This window comes from Crocodylus siamensis, chromosome 5 (assembly GCF_052110815.1).
Source record: "Crocodylus siamensis isolate JL-2025a chromosome 5, ASM5211081v1, whole genome shotgun sequence".
NCBI classification, from domain to species: domain Eukaryota; kingdom Metazoa; phylum Chordata; order Crocodylia; family Crocodylidae; genus Crocodylus; species Crocodylus siamensis.
The window spans coordinates 198057469-198070157 of record NC_143399.1 but is presented as its reverse complement, the minus strand read 5'-3'; the positions used below and the strand labels follow the sequence as shown (position 1 = coordinate 198070157).

At 46.8% G+C, this 12689-nt stretch overlaps 1 protein-coding gene across 1 annotated transcript in view; it reads left to right on the top strand.

Moving 5' to 3' along the window:
- The window catches only part of OXSR1 (oxidative stress responsive kinase 1), a 127220-nt gene that overhangs the window by 26199 nt on the left and 88332 nt on the right, over positions 1–12689 (top strand). The window contains exon 3 of the mRNA XM_090047785.1: positions 11804–11912. Within this exon, the coding sequence (XP_089903911.1) occupies positions 11804–11912 (109 nt within the window). The remainder of the gene's footprint in view (positions 1–11803; positions 11913–12689) is intronic.

Below are 12689 nucleotides of genomic sequence, written 5' to 3'. Positions count from 1 at the left end.
AACAAAAAACTGGCTGGAGCATTGGGCTCAGGGGGTAGTAATCAATGGCTCATTGTCTAGTTGGCAGCTAGTATCAAGTGGAGCGCCCCAGGGGTCAGTCCTGGACCCAGTTCTGTTCAGTGCCTTCATCAGTGACCTGGAAGATGGCACAGAGTGCACCCTCAGCAAGTTTGCAGGTGAGATCAAGTGGGGTTGGGGGGGGGGGTAGCAGATACACTGGAGGGTAGGGCTAGGACTCAGAGTGACCTAGATGAATCGGAGGATTGGGCCAAAAGGAATCCCTTGAGGTTCAACAAGGACAAGTGCAAAGTCCTGCACTTGGGACAGAGCAATCCCACGCACCAGTACAGGCTGGGGCTGACTGGCTGGGCAGCAGCTCTGCAGAAAAGGACCTGGGGGTTGCCGTGGACAATAAGTTGAATATGAGCCAACAGTGTATCTTTGTTGCCAAGATGGCTAAAGGCATACTGGGCTGAATTGGTAGGTGTGTTGCCAGCAGGTTGAGAGAAGTGCTCTCCAGCACTGGTGAGGCCACATCTGGAGTACTGTCTTCAGTTTTGGGCCCTGCACTACAGAAAGGATGTGGACACATTGGAGAGGGTCTAGCAGAGGGAAACAAAAATGGTTTGGGGGCTGGGACTAAGGAGAGGCTGAGGGAACTGGGCTTATTTACTCTGGAGGAGACTGAGGGGGGATTTAATAGCAGCCTTCAACTCCCTGCAGGGAGGTTCAAAAGAGGATGGGGCTGGACTGTTCTCAGCAGTGGCAGACGACAGAACAGGGAGCAATGAGCTCAAGTTACAGCAAGGGAAGTTTAGGTTGGATATTAGGAAAAACTCTCACTAGGAGGGTAGTAAAACACTGGAACAGGTTACCCAGAGAGGTGGTAAAAGCTCCATGCTTGGAGGTTTTTAAGACCCGTCTAGACCATGACCTGGCTGGGATGATCTAGTTGGGGATGGTCCTGCTTTGAGCAGGGGGTTGGACTAGAAGTGATCTCCTGAGGTCCCTTCCAACTCTCATTTTCTATGATTCAGTGGTATCGGAGTAGAGCTGAGCTGGGTGACTCTCTTAGCAAGTACCTGACAGATTAACATGATGTATAATGGAGGGAAAAGGTCCTGGACTGTGTAAACCATACTTGTGCTAGTACCCACCAGGACTCGGGGCTGGTGTAGATGTCAGAAGAACATGTTCCAGTCAGAATGGTCTGAAAAGCCTTGGATCCTTCTCCTGCCTGCCTGCCCTTGGCTCTGTCTTCAGATTGCTAAATTTTGAGCCATGTCCGTCATCCGGGGTGGGGTGGGTGGGTTGGTTTGTTTTCTGTCGGCACAGGTAGCTAGGTGGTGTGAATCACCAGTTAGAAGAGATATTGGACAGCGGTGAGGAAGTCCTCGGGTCCTGTAGGACTTTGGACTCGGGCTCTTGGCAAGCGGGAGCAGTCCTCAGAGTGACTTGGAGTGATTCAGTACGTTGTGATCTTTGATCATAAACATGGAGTAGGTTTAGGAACAGGTGAGATGACTGGAGGTGTGGGATGAAGATCTTGTAGTGTCCAGGACAGTCTCATTTAGGAAGATAATTGGTTAGCCTGGCCATGATGGAGGCATATGCAAAAATGAATTGTAGAGGGGAAAAAAAGTATATTGGACTCTCCCGTTTTCTACTTCTAATTTTGAAGCAAAATGGGAGCCAGAGAAATGGAAGGGTAAGAAGGTTTTTAACCTGATAAGACAAAATACATTTTGCCTTGCACAGAACTCGCCTTGGGTATTTGCTACCAGAAACCAGGAGGGCCAAGAGTTTTGTGTGATTAAATCCTCCCTCCCCCAGAATTAGATCTATGGATGAAACTATTCAGGGTTAAATTAAGATAAGAAAATAAAAGTCCAAACTCATGCTGTAAGACAAAAAACAACTGTCCAGGCTTAATCAAAGTTTCCCGTATGGAGAGTTTAGTCCGTAACAGCTTGTTACTGTGTTTCTTGTGTTTTCTTTTGACTAGCCTGGCATCGGGTAATCACTGGCAATGCCAAGCTGCCTGAACTTCTGCTGTGCTCCAGCGGGACACTTGCCATGGGTGGGCTACCTCTGTCATATGTCTGATGGTATAAAAGCAGCAAGCTGGTTGAGTAGAAGCATCCCAGATGCCTTCATCCTGGATGTCTTATCTGGCTGTTTTCTCAAAGGGGTGTTTCTTTTCTTCCAGTGCCTAAAGGCTTTGATAGACTGAGTGGGTGGAAATGTGTAAAAAATCCCAAATCTGCCAACTTTCCAGTTTTTGCAGTGCGGTATACAACTTGACATACCAGGTGCCCACAGTTGGCACAGGGTTAACTCACACTCCTTGTATCATGGGACCTCAAGTAATAGCAAGCCTGAAGGCTGTGGTCACTGCAAGCTGGCATGGTGCTCTGCCATCTAATTCCTCAATACATGAGCAGCTGAGGCGAAGCAGAGCAGTCTTAATGACTTTACTGATTGATGTCATATCTTATTATAGTTCAGGTTGGACGTCAGTACAAGGGGAATGTGAAAGTCTGGTGGCTAAAAGAAAACAGTGATCTACTTTTCTCCTGTTGTTTTGATCTAGATGAAATGATGGTGCCAGTGAAGAATTAAAACAAACCAGCCCCAGACCATAACTAATAACAAGCAATCACCTATATATTTGAGGTGTTTTAGCGAGACCATGTCGACTCTCACTAGTTTGCCAATGTGGCTTGTAATGCTGGAGGGACAGGCTGGTTGGTTGGCTAGCAGATGATTGTGGGGGATGGAGGGCAGGTAAGGCCTAGTGAGACATGTCCCAACACAGATATCTGCAGAGGATTTTACAGACCTTGATCTTGACAGTACCGGGGAAGTACAATCCGCATTTTGGAGCTGCGGAGAATGGCAACATGTTGAGTGAGGTGCCCATGGTCATGCAGTGAATGAGAAGTAAAAAATCTGAGTGTATGCACGGCCGTCTCGATTCAGCCTGGTGGTGTGCCAGTCCAGCTTGCAGGACCAGCGACTTCTAAGGAAGGTTCAAGAAATGCCAAGAATAACAGTAGATGGAACATCTTGCCCCAGGGACGTGTTCCTCCCAATCTCAGATGAGACCCTTGCCCTGTAGAGTGAAGGCTCATGTCTTTCCCAAACTTCTTAATGTTGTTTAATGAAGTTCTGGATGTTCTTGTCTAATCCCTCCCTTTTTTTTTTTTTAAAGCCTGCCAAGCAGCTTGCCTTAATCGTGTCTTGTGCTAATGAGTTCCACAGGCTAATTTTGACATTCTGTGGCTAAAACAGAGTTCCCACTTCCCAGTTTTTATGCTTCCTTTTATTTTTTGAAGCCAGGCTTTAGATTGATTAGGATGAAGAAAAATTGACTTATGGCTGCTCTCTGAAAGGAAATGAATTGCTGTTCTCGTTTTATAGCTTCTTAACTAAAACGTTAGGATGACACAAAGAGCAGAACTTGGCAACTTCTTGTGATGCAATCCTGTATAATGCTTCATGGAGCAAAACCTCAGAAGTTTGCATCTGGATTTCAGCCAAGGGAGAAGGATTGTCCTATCAGTACTCAGAACATCTGCAGGTCAGGGGGCAGTGTTAGTAGGCCATATCTGACCTGCTTTTAGCTTAGCTCATTTAATTTGAGCTTCCCAAATAATAGTGCAGAACACATCTGAATCACTGTATTGGCTTTGCGCATAACTAAACAGCACTCTGAATTCCTTTGAAAGCACAGGTGTTTGTGTAAGCACCTCCTCCACTGAGTTAGCTTCAGTATGCAAGGACTAAAATCAAATTTACCTGGCTTCTGCTTTGAGTGGTTGCAGCGCAAGAGCCCTTTAGACATGCTTCAGGAGTGGACTGGCTTTGCATGCATGCATGTACCTGCACTCAGGTTTAACTGGTAGGTCAGCTGTTGGCTGGTAGCCTCACATCCCCTCTCCAATTAATTCTCAACTTTGAGTCATGTATCAATGAGTAAATGGACATGCTTTCAGAATGAGATGCAATATGCTGCTTTCCATCAAAGTGTTTGTGACACTTCCACAAAGGGGCCATTCGATATCTTTTGATTCAAAATAATGGTTTGTAGCAGTTTTACGGGTGTTTCGAAAGCTCTAAAGTGCTTAATTTACTGTCTTGGAAGTGGCAAAGACATTTGTCATGACACTTACGGGGAGGACATAAGAGCCATTAAAACAGAAGTCTGGCTGCAAGCTCCTGGAATCTGAGGGGTCTGTTTTCATATGCAGCTCAGGGTAAGCATGCAGTCCCCTGCAAAGGATTGTCCATTGCCGAATGTGGGTTGTTTTATCAGTAATGCATCACTGGTAGCTAAAAGGCAACACTTTGAATGCTGCTTCCTGGGTTGTGAATTGGAAATAAGGCATCTGTTTGGGACTGCTTCAGATACCCTCTTTACCTACACAGGGCTTCAGTAAGGACTGCCCCAGATGCACCTGTCTGGCATAGGCTTCTTCCTGGAGCAAAGCACTCAAAGGCAGATTGTAGGGAAATGGATGTGTGGCCCCACTGGGGGGAACTGCCCAGACCAGCTGCTACATCAGACTTCTTCAAAATGAAAAGAGAAGATCTATGACATATACTGTTCACTTGCTGCTTCTCCACTGTGTGACGAGTCCAGAGGCACTTGCACATAGTGATGACCATCACGTGTACATACGACGAAAATGTTATTTGTGTGGCTTAATGGCGTCACGTATTACACATGCACCAGTTTGGGGGGGCTTAGGTGAGTTTGCGTAGTGCAAACTAGACGACACCCAGATGTAATGTAGTTTGCAACTTTGCAAATTGCAACGATGCAGCTCTGAGCTCACTCCGAGTTGCAGGAGAGGTGGGCAGGCTATGCAGGAAAAAAAAGGATCAGGCCCCCTTGCCACTTCTGCTTTCAGCAAGCTCCTGCAGCTGGCAGGATGCCTTGGGCCACCTGGGAATGGGCTGGCTTGCCCCTGGGACAGTGCAGGAAGGCAGCAGGAAGGTGGCTCGGTTTTCTGGTGACCAGAAATCCAACTCTTCCGTGAGCCCCCCTGGGGAGCAGCACCCGGTGGGCTTCCAGTGGCTGGACTTGGGGAATAGTTGGATCAGGCCGAGTGCTGCCTCTGAGCTGGGGGTGGGGGCTGCTTGGCCCACCAGCAGCTTGATTCCTGGCCACGAGCAGGTTCCAGCTCTGAGGAAATAAAACAAAAAGGTTCAGGCCCCTTGTGTAACGTGACGGAAAAATTGAAATTATTTAGTCCTCAGGGTTTTATTCTGTGCCCCACTCTTTCAGTTTAGGGGGCATATATTAAAACCCTGAGGACTAAACCCCCATCACGTGTACAAGCACCCCTCCCAGCAAGATCAGACAGCAAAATTTGAAATCTCTTACTGCCTCTCCCTATCACTTCCACACTGAAATTGCCTTTCTGTTTTACTATTGTTGTCAAAGTCCCCTGGAAAGCTGCTGTGTATTCAGGAAACACTGTGGGTTACGAGGCTAGCCCTTGAATTGATTTGTCCACCTTCCTCCCCCATATGCTTTTAAATAGAGTTCCTCTGGTAGCTATCAGACAGGGGTCCTGGTGGAAGTGCCTTCGCGCTATATTGGTATTGCTAGTGTGGGCTGTTGCGTGGATGAGAGTTTGTTTGGTTCCAGTTATAAGGGGGGAAGCATTTTAACCACAATGTCTGTTGTGATGATCAATTAAAACAATTGTGTGTCAGCAAACCTCCAAGGATATGGGCATCCTTTGTGGGCACGAGGGGAGGAGAAACCGTTATGTAGCCACTGTGAGATTAGACTAGGAACGGGAGGAGGGGAAGGGAAGCTCTGCTTTTGTTAAGTCGGCCCCCCCCCCCCCTTCCTCTCTAATAATGGCAAGTGCACTGGAAATAATGAGCTGTGATGCTGTTAATTATTCATTGCCTCAGTGCACCACATGAGGGATGGCTTAGTCTGCTCCCGTTACCAGTCAACTGGCTGATGGGTAGTTGTATGATTATGTAGATTGGGCACATGATTCCCCCCCCCCCTTCCTCTATGTGCAAGTGACACTTTTAAAATCTCTGTTTACCTGTGCAACCCAGCCTGGCATCTGGAAATGGTATTCTCCGCAGACTCCCCTCTTTCATGCATCTTTTGAAACACTTTCCTGTGTTTGGTCTGCACAATTCACAATGGCACTGTAGCCCAGCTGAAGGCTGTAACCTATTATTGAAGATCTCTAGCTTTATTATTGGTAAGAGCCGGAGGGATAGGAAAGGGCAAGCTGACTGCAGGTTAAATACATCTCCAGGTAGTGGCTCCTTTCTCTCCCCTTTCTTGCTTGGCTCCGTTCACATCACAGATGTTTTCCTATCTACAGCTTTTCCCAGAAAGAGGAGTTTTAAGTGTACAGATGGCTGTCCACATGAAATTTGATATTTCTTCCTTTAGTTATATTCAAATAGTTGTTCTGCCGTGAAGATTAACTGCTCTTTTCTGTTTTAAAAGTCGACTTCTAAATGCTCTAAAATCCACATGCTTACTCATAGTATCCTGAAGCTTGGGGCATTTCATGGGAGGGTTTGTGGCTTGTGGTCATTGGACCAAAATGTTCGCAAGAGATGGTCCCTCTTCTTTCTCCTCCCCTGCACACATGTAATTACCCTATCTTTTTTCAGGGCTCCTGTATTCTGTCAGTGACATTCTGGGGATGACACAACTGGGGATCAAACTACAACTCTGATCATGTCCAGAACCAACTCATTTGCTTGACTTTTTCCCCCCCAGTTGGTGCCTGGCACCCGCTCCTGCTTTGGGGGAAAAAAATTGAAACCAAGCATTTAAAAGAAAGTACAAGTTCAGTTTTCAAGTCAAGTGTTAATGCTTCTGAACAAGCTTGATGCTTATAAATTGAATGAATGACACTTGGTGGGCACGGACAGAGTAGCCAAAAGGCTTTCGAGCCTGCCAGTTTTCATATGAACTGCGTGATTTAAAGGAATGGGCAACAGCCATTGAACTTGGACCTACACCCGCAAGTGTTGGTTGGAATCTGACCCCTGGCAGCAATTGGGAGCTGGAGAGAAAGGGAGAGCATTTTGCTTGGATCTGCCTCTGTCAAAGAGCTTTTTGTGTTGAGGGCATTGTGATCTCGGTCTGGCCAAAAATCCAGGAGGCATGCAAATTCTCCAAAAGAGAATAAATTACTCATGCAAATGCTTGCTTGGAGGGGTTGGGGATTAAGAGGGGACTTGGGTATATTGATTGAGTGAAGGGGGGTTATGGTGAGGTCATTAACTAAGGGAAGGGACAGGGGTTTGGGGTCTTGGGTTGTAGGGGTGGGGTAAGTATGGCAGGAAAAGTGGGGCATTATGAGTATGGGCTCTTGTTAACGTCACATGTCCCTCTTCTGGGTGTGTGCCAGGTTCTGGGGGACCCTTTTCTTCTAGAGCTGCCTCTCCCTCTGGCATCCCCTGTGTGCGTTTCAGAGCCCCTTCCTTTCCCCCTCATGTGAGCCAAGATCTGGTGGGTCTCTGCCCTTCTGGGTGTGTCTGAGCCTGTTTTCCTGATCTTTGTGTGAGATGAGGTATGGCAGACTTTATCCCTCTAGGAAGGCAGGAGTTGCCCCTATGCACACCCCAGGGAATTATGCAATTATGCACCTGCCTAAAAAACCTATGACTGGATAATTGCATAATTCCCGGGGCTGTAGGTGGAGAGTGGGAAAGGAAGCTCCTGCTTGCAGGAGAGGGGGGTGGGTGTGGGCTCCCCTGCCACACGCCCCCCCGCTTTCTGGTGCACAGCCTCTGCCATCAGTAGTGCCTGTGGGGTGATACTGGCTGGAGCAGGCAGAGCCCCTGGCAGCATGTGACAGCAGCCGAGTGCCCGGAGCTGCATGTGGGTCCTGCCCGTGGTGCAGTAAGCCCCATGTGCTGGCACGGAGCCAGCCCGGTTTGGCCTGAAAGCTCCCACCAGTGGGCTGAACTGGGCCAGCTCTGTGCTGCTGTGTGCAGGCCCCGGGATTTATTGGAGCTGTGTGTTGCCACGGGTGCTGCCTGCTGTGGGCAGGAGCGCCCTAGGGCCTGCTGGTGGTGGGGGCAGTGCATAGGTGTGGCAGTGCGGGCTGTGCGTGGGGGATGAGGAATGTGTGACAGTGGACTTTACTCCTTCCCACTCCTGCCCCCCCATCCCTCCCACAGGTACTTGCAAATATTTCTAGAGAAGGTTTGAATAGTGTTATGTTTAGTTTAATATGTGCAAAAAAAAATGTAATTTCGTATATCTTTGAATTTTTCTGCGCATAATTCCCTGGGGTGCATCTCTGACACTAGGGTACGAGGATGTCTGCCTCTGTGGAGCGAGCTGGGGTAGGCATGCTGGCAGCCTCCACAGGGCTGAGGACTGAGCCTGGCATGAGTACAGTAGTGCATGCTTGGGTGCAGACCATTGGAGATCAAGGCCTGGCAGCAGAGCTGGGGTAAGGACTCCTGCCCCCAAGGGATGAATACAGCCGTTCACAGCTTTCAGAATTGCTGCCTTTTTATCTGTATTTATTTATGGGGGGGAAAGGGTAGGGGTTAGTTCAGCTCACACCATTGCGGTGAGTTGAATAGGCCACTTCACACTTTCCCCCCAACACTCTTCTGCTTAAAAGTCAACTCTTAAGTGCTCTAAAACCCAGGCACTTGCTTGAATTTCCTGTGCAATGTGTTGCGTCTGGGAGGAGCAGAACAGCAGGTCCAGAGTTGGGGTCACTTGAGCTTATGGTCCTGAGATCCAGGCAGGGAGCGGGGTATTTAAAGTTGTCAGATTCTCCCATGGTGTTCTTGTGTAGACTTGGGGAATCGAACCAAATTTGGTTAGACCTGAAGGTGGCTCAGTTACTTGACTTTTACCCCTGCTGGTGCATGACATCCACTGCCTCAAGCAAGTGGAAGCAAGGTTGAGACCAGTGTTGAATGAAGAATTAAGTCTATATTCAGGTGCTCGGCATCCGCAGGCTCCTGTCTCTTTGGGAGGGACCCAGTAAGTGCAGGGATCTGTGGGTACTGTGCAACAACTTGTGCGTCAGGAGTAGGGCAGGGGGGCCTGAAAGGAACCCAGAGCTGAACTCTGATTGCTAACTCCTACAAAGATCACATCTCTCTTTTCAAAAACATAGGACAGTGGGGCCATCGTTTTTGAGAGATGTGCCACTCCAATCCCGTTCCCGTGCCTGATCTTTGCTCTGCTTTGTTCCCTGCCCTATCTTTTCCTGTGTTTCTTCCCACATCTGCCTTGTCACTTTTGGCATACATGCCATGGGTTGGCCACCCCTGACCTAGGACGTTTGCCTGGTAACGTGTTGTTCTCTTCCAGAGTGAGTTTTGTCTATTTGAACGTCTAGGAAGTGAAGAGTACACTGGCAGGTAGCTTAAACCTTAGCTCTGCCCTCCACGATCGATGAATGCAGCTGTATGCTCTAATACACATAGTTTAGTTCTGCCTGGGCATATCTACATGAAGTGCCAAATGTGCAGTGGACTAATTCTACTGCGCATTAGCATGGCAGGCAAAAACTGTGCTAATGCACAGTAGAATTAGTCTACTGCACATTAGCATCACTTAAAATGCACGTGCCAGTGCTATTGCACAGTAATGCCGGTTATTGTGCACTTAAATAGTACCTGTTATTGCAGGTACTAAACTAAATGCACAGTAACCATTGTGCATTAATGCACATATAGATATGCCCTCCTTTGTACTACCTATACCCACCCTGCAGTCGAACACTCAGCCTGCCCAACAGAAGAACGTGGCTTTTGCTAAATTGTACAGCTGTTCGCTCTTACGTGTATAGTGCCATCTACTTGTGTATCTTTTTTTCCTGCCCATTGTTAATCTATCAACCATCCTTACTTCTCTGTTTAACTGTTGACAGTTGCCACAGCAAGGTGACCCTGGTCCTCAGTGCTGTTGCAGCCTAGGCATTGCAGTACTGAAATGAAACATGGTGGATCTCTCAGAATACGCTGGCATCACTTTCCTTTGTTCCTACAAATTGAGGTTGGACAACAGGCACCCCTTCCCCAACATAGAAAGAAAGGGCCACTGCTATCCTGGCTCTGTCAAGCTGCTCCTGATAATTCTTCTGCCCATCAATATAGTTGCATCTGGCATGATGTACAGGCAACCCCCGCTTAGTGCTCTTAATTGGTTCCCAAAAAACTGAGCAGCAAGCAAAATCATTGTTAAGCAAAACAAAGTATTTGACGACCGAATATGGCAACCGCAAGCGCTATAATGAAACTTGCTGAGCGCTAAGTGGAATTTGGTATCAATTTAAAATGAGTCCTTTGTAAGCAACTGAAATGTGGGTTTGGTTATCAAATTGTACCATGTGCACTTCCTTTAAAGGACTGTTTTGCTAATGGGAAGTTATGGATGGGGTAGTTCTTCTTGTATCCAGAGAAAGGGTCTGATGTTGGGGCTAGGACCCAGAACTCCTCCTGAGGTCTAATCTTGGACTGGACACAGACTGCATGTGTCCTTGAGTAAGCCATTTAATCATCTCTTTTACCTCTCAGAAGCACTGATGGGACTAAGTAGCAACCTTGTTCCCTGTTCTGGAAAGTGAAGCAAATATTTAAGGGGGTGCAAAGACTCCTAGAGCATTGAGGAGAGCCAGTTACTGTGGGTGCTCTGATTATTAAGGTCTATCGAAGTTTCTTGGCTAACACCAGCTTTCCAGTCCACATCTCTCTCAAGATATAATCTGGAAGACCAATTTTTTCCTTTGGACCAGGTCCAGACATGAAGTGGTTTATCGATACTTATGTAAGGATCTGTTCTAACTGTGCTTGCATCATGGGCAAAGTGAAACCAGCTTTTCTTTTTTCTATTTTAAGGAAGCTCTAAATATGCATATATTGTTAAAACAGCACTTACCTGAGCTATAGAATTAATTTCAGTTGATTCTTAATTCTGCAATGGAAAAAACCCCCCAAACTTTTGTGTTCTATTTCTGTTTAGAGCAGGGGAAACTCATGCGCTCCAGAAACTTCAGGGTTTTTGTTGTGCAGACTCCATGTGCCAATTTGACTCTGTAGTTCCTTTAATTCTGCAGATGCAGACCCAGGGCTGGTAGCTTTGCCATGCCCCGACATGGTGCAGTGATCAAGCCTGGTCAGCTTTGCAGCTGCTATTTAAAAGCCTGTAGGGAAGCAGTGAGTCTGTTTCCATATTGCTGCCTCTGCATCTCCTCTCTTTCCTCAGCTGCCTGCCTAAGCCTGGGGGAACCGAGGCTGGGAGCGGGGTACAGATTTAAAGTCCATTTTATTCCCATCCCAGCCATCCTTACAAACAGCAAGGAAACTCCTGGGATGGGAGAAGGGGTGGGGTGGGTGGTGGTGGTAGTAAAGTTCTTGGTGTTATAGATGGCTTCAAACTCCTCAAGGACCAATTAGTAAAGGCTGATCTAAGAGAAAGCCAACATGGAAATTTTAAGGGCAGCAGTATAGCAAAAATCTCTAGCATGATTCTTCTCCTCTGTACTGTAGTTGGCCTTCTGCAACTGTCTGACCTCCCACCTTTTCTGCTTACTACCCAAAAGTAGGTTGACTAGTCCTGTATCTAGACAATTTCATGGTCTAACTTGAGCAGGTCAGGTTGGCATGGTTATTACAATTCAGGATTTTCATCATTACTTGTAATTAGTCCTTTTCTTCCCCTCATCAGTACTCTGACTTGAGGCAGATAGTGGCAGGGAGAAGAATGGCATATAAAGACTAGGGAGGCAATGGCATATAAAAACTAACACTTTTCTTCTTTCCACAGAAAGAAATTCAAGCCATGAGCCAGTGCCATCACCCGAATATTGTATCTTACTACACATCGTTTGTGGTGAAAGATGAGCTCTGGCTGGTGATGAAGTTACTTAGTGGAGGTGAGTGGTCCTAAGGTCAGATGCCCTGAAGAGTATGGGAAGCGGCCGGCATAAACAGCCTTCTTTCTCTGCTGTACTGTACCCTCCTCTCCCATTGTTTCCCCTTGCCCAAATCTGAAGACTCTGAAATAACGGTTCAAAGAGTTCCCTTTGAATTTTCTCAAAGTTAAAGGGATACAATCAACATGAAAATATCAAGAGTTCAAACTGAAGTGCTGTCTGTTGCCAGTAATACCCAAGATGATAGTAACTGAAAGGTTGGAGTTTCAAATAAATGGAAAACAATTTATTTTTATAGTGCTTCATCTAGAAAGCAGGCTTACTTTCCCCTGCATAGTCACTTTTTTTCTGTTTCTCTCCCCTTTTGCTGTGCAGAAGACTCACTCCAAACATTTGAGAAGTGGAAAATGTGCATTAAATCATAAAAACTGACAGAAATTTAGTGGTGGGTATAGTTCCAGTTACCAGGTGAAGCTTTTGGAAATGGATTCAGTTTAAAGGTGACTGCCTCCCAGGTCTTCCTGAATGTTGATGCAAAAAGTGCTATTGTTTCCATCAGTAAGTAAGCCTCATCCCCTGGAGAAGCTTGACTTTTTCCTAGTCAATAGTTTCACCTTCTCCTCTTGTCTCTCAACAAGCCTGCTGCTTGTTGGTGATAAGCTGTTGTTAACTGGCCGATACATTGATTTGACTCTCTTTATCTGTTGGCCTCCCTGCTTAAGAACCCAAATCTCTGTGATCAATAGAACAGCTCTTGCACAATGCAGGTGTTTGATT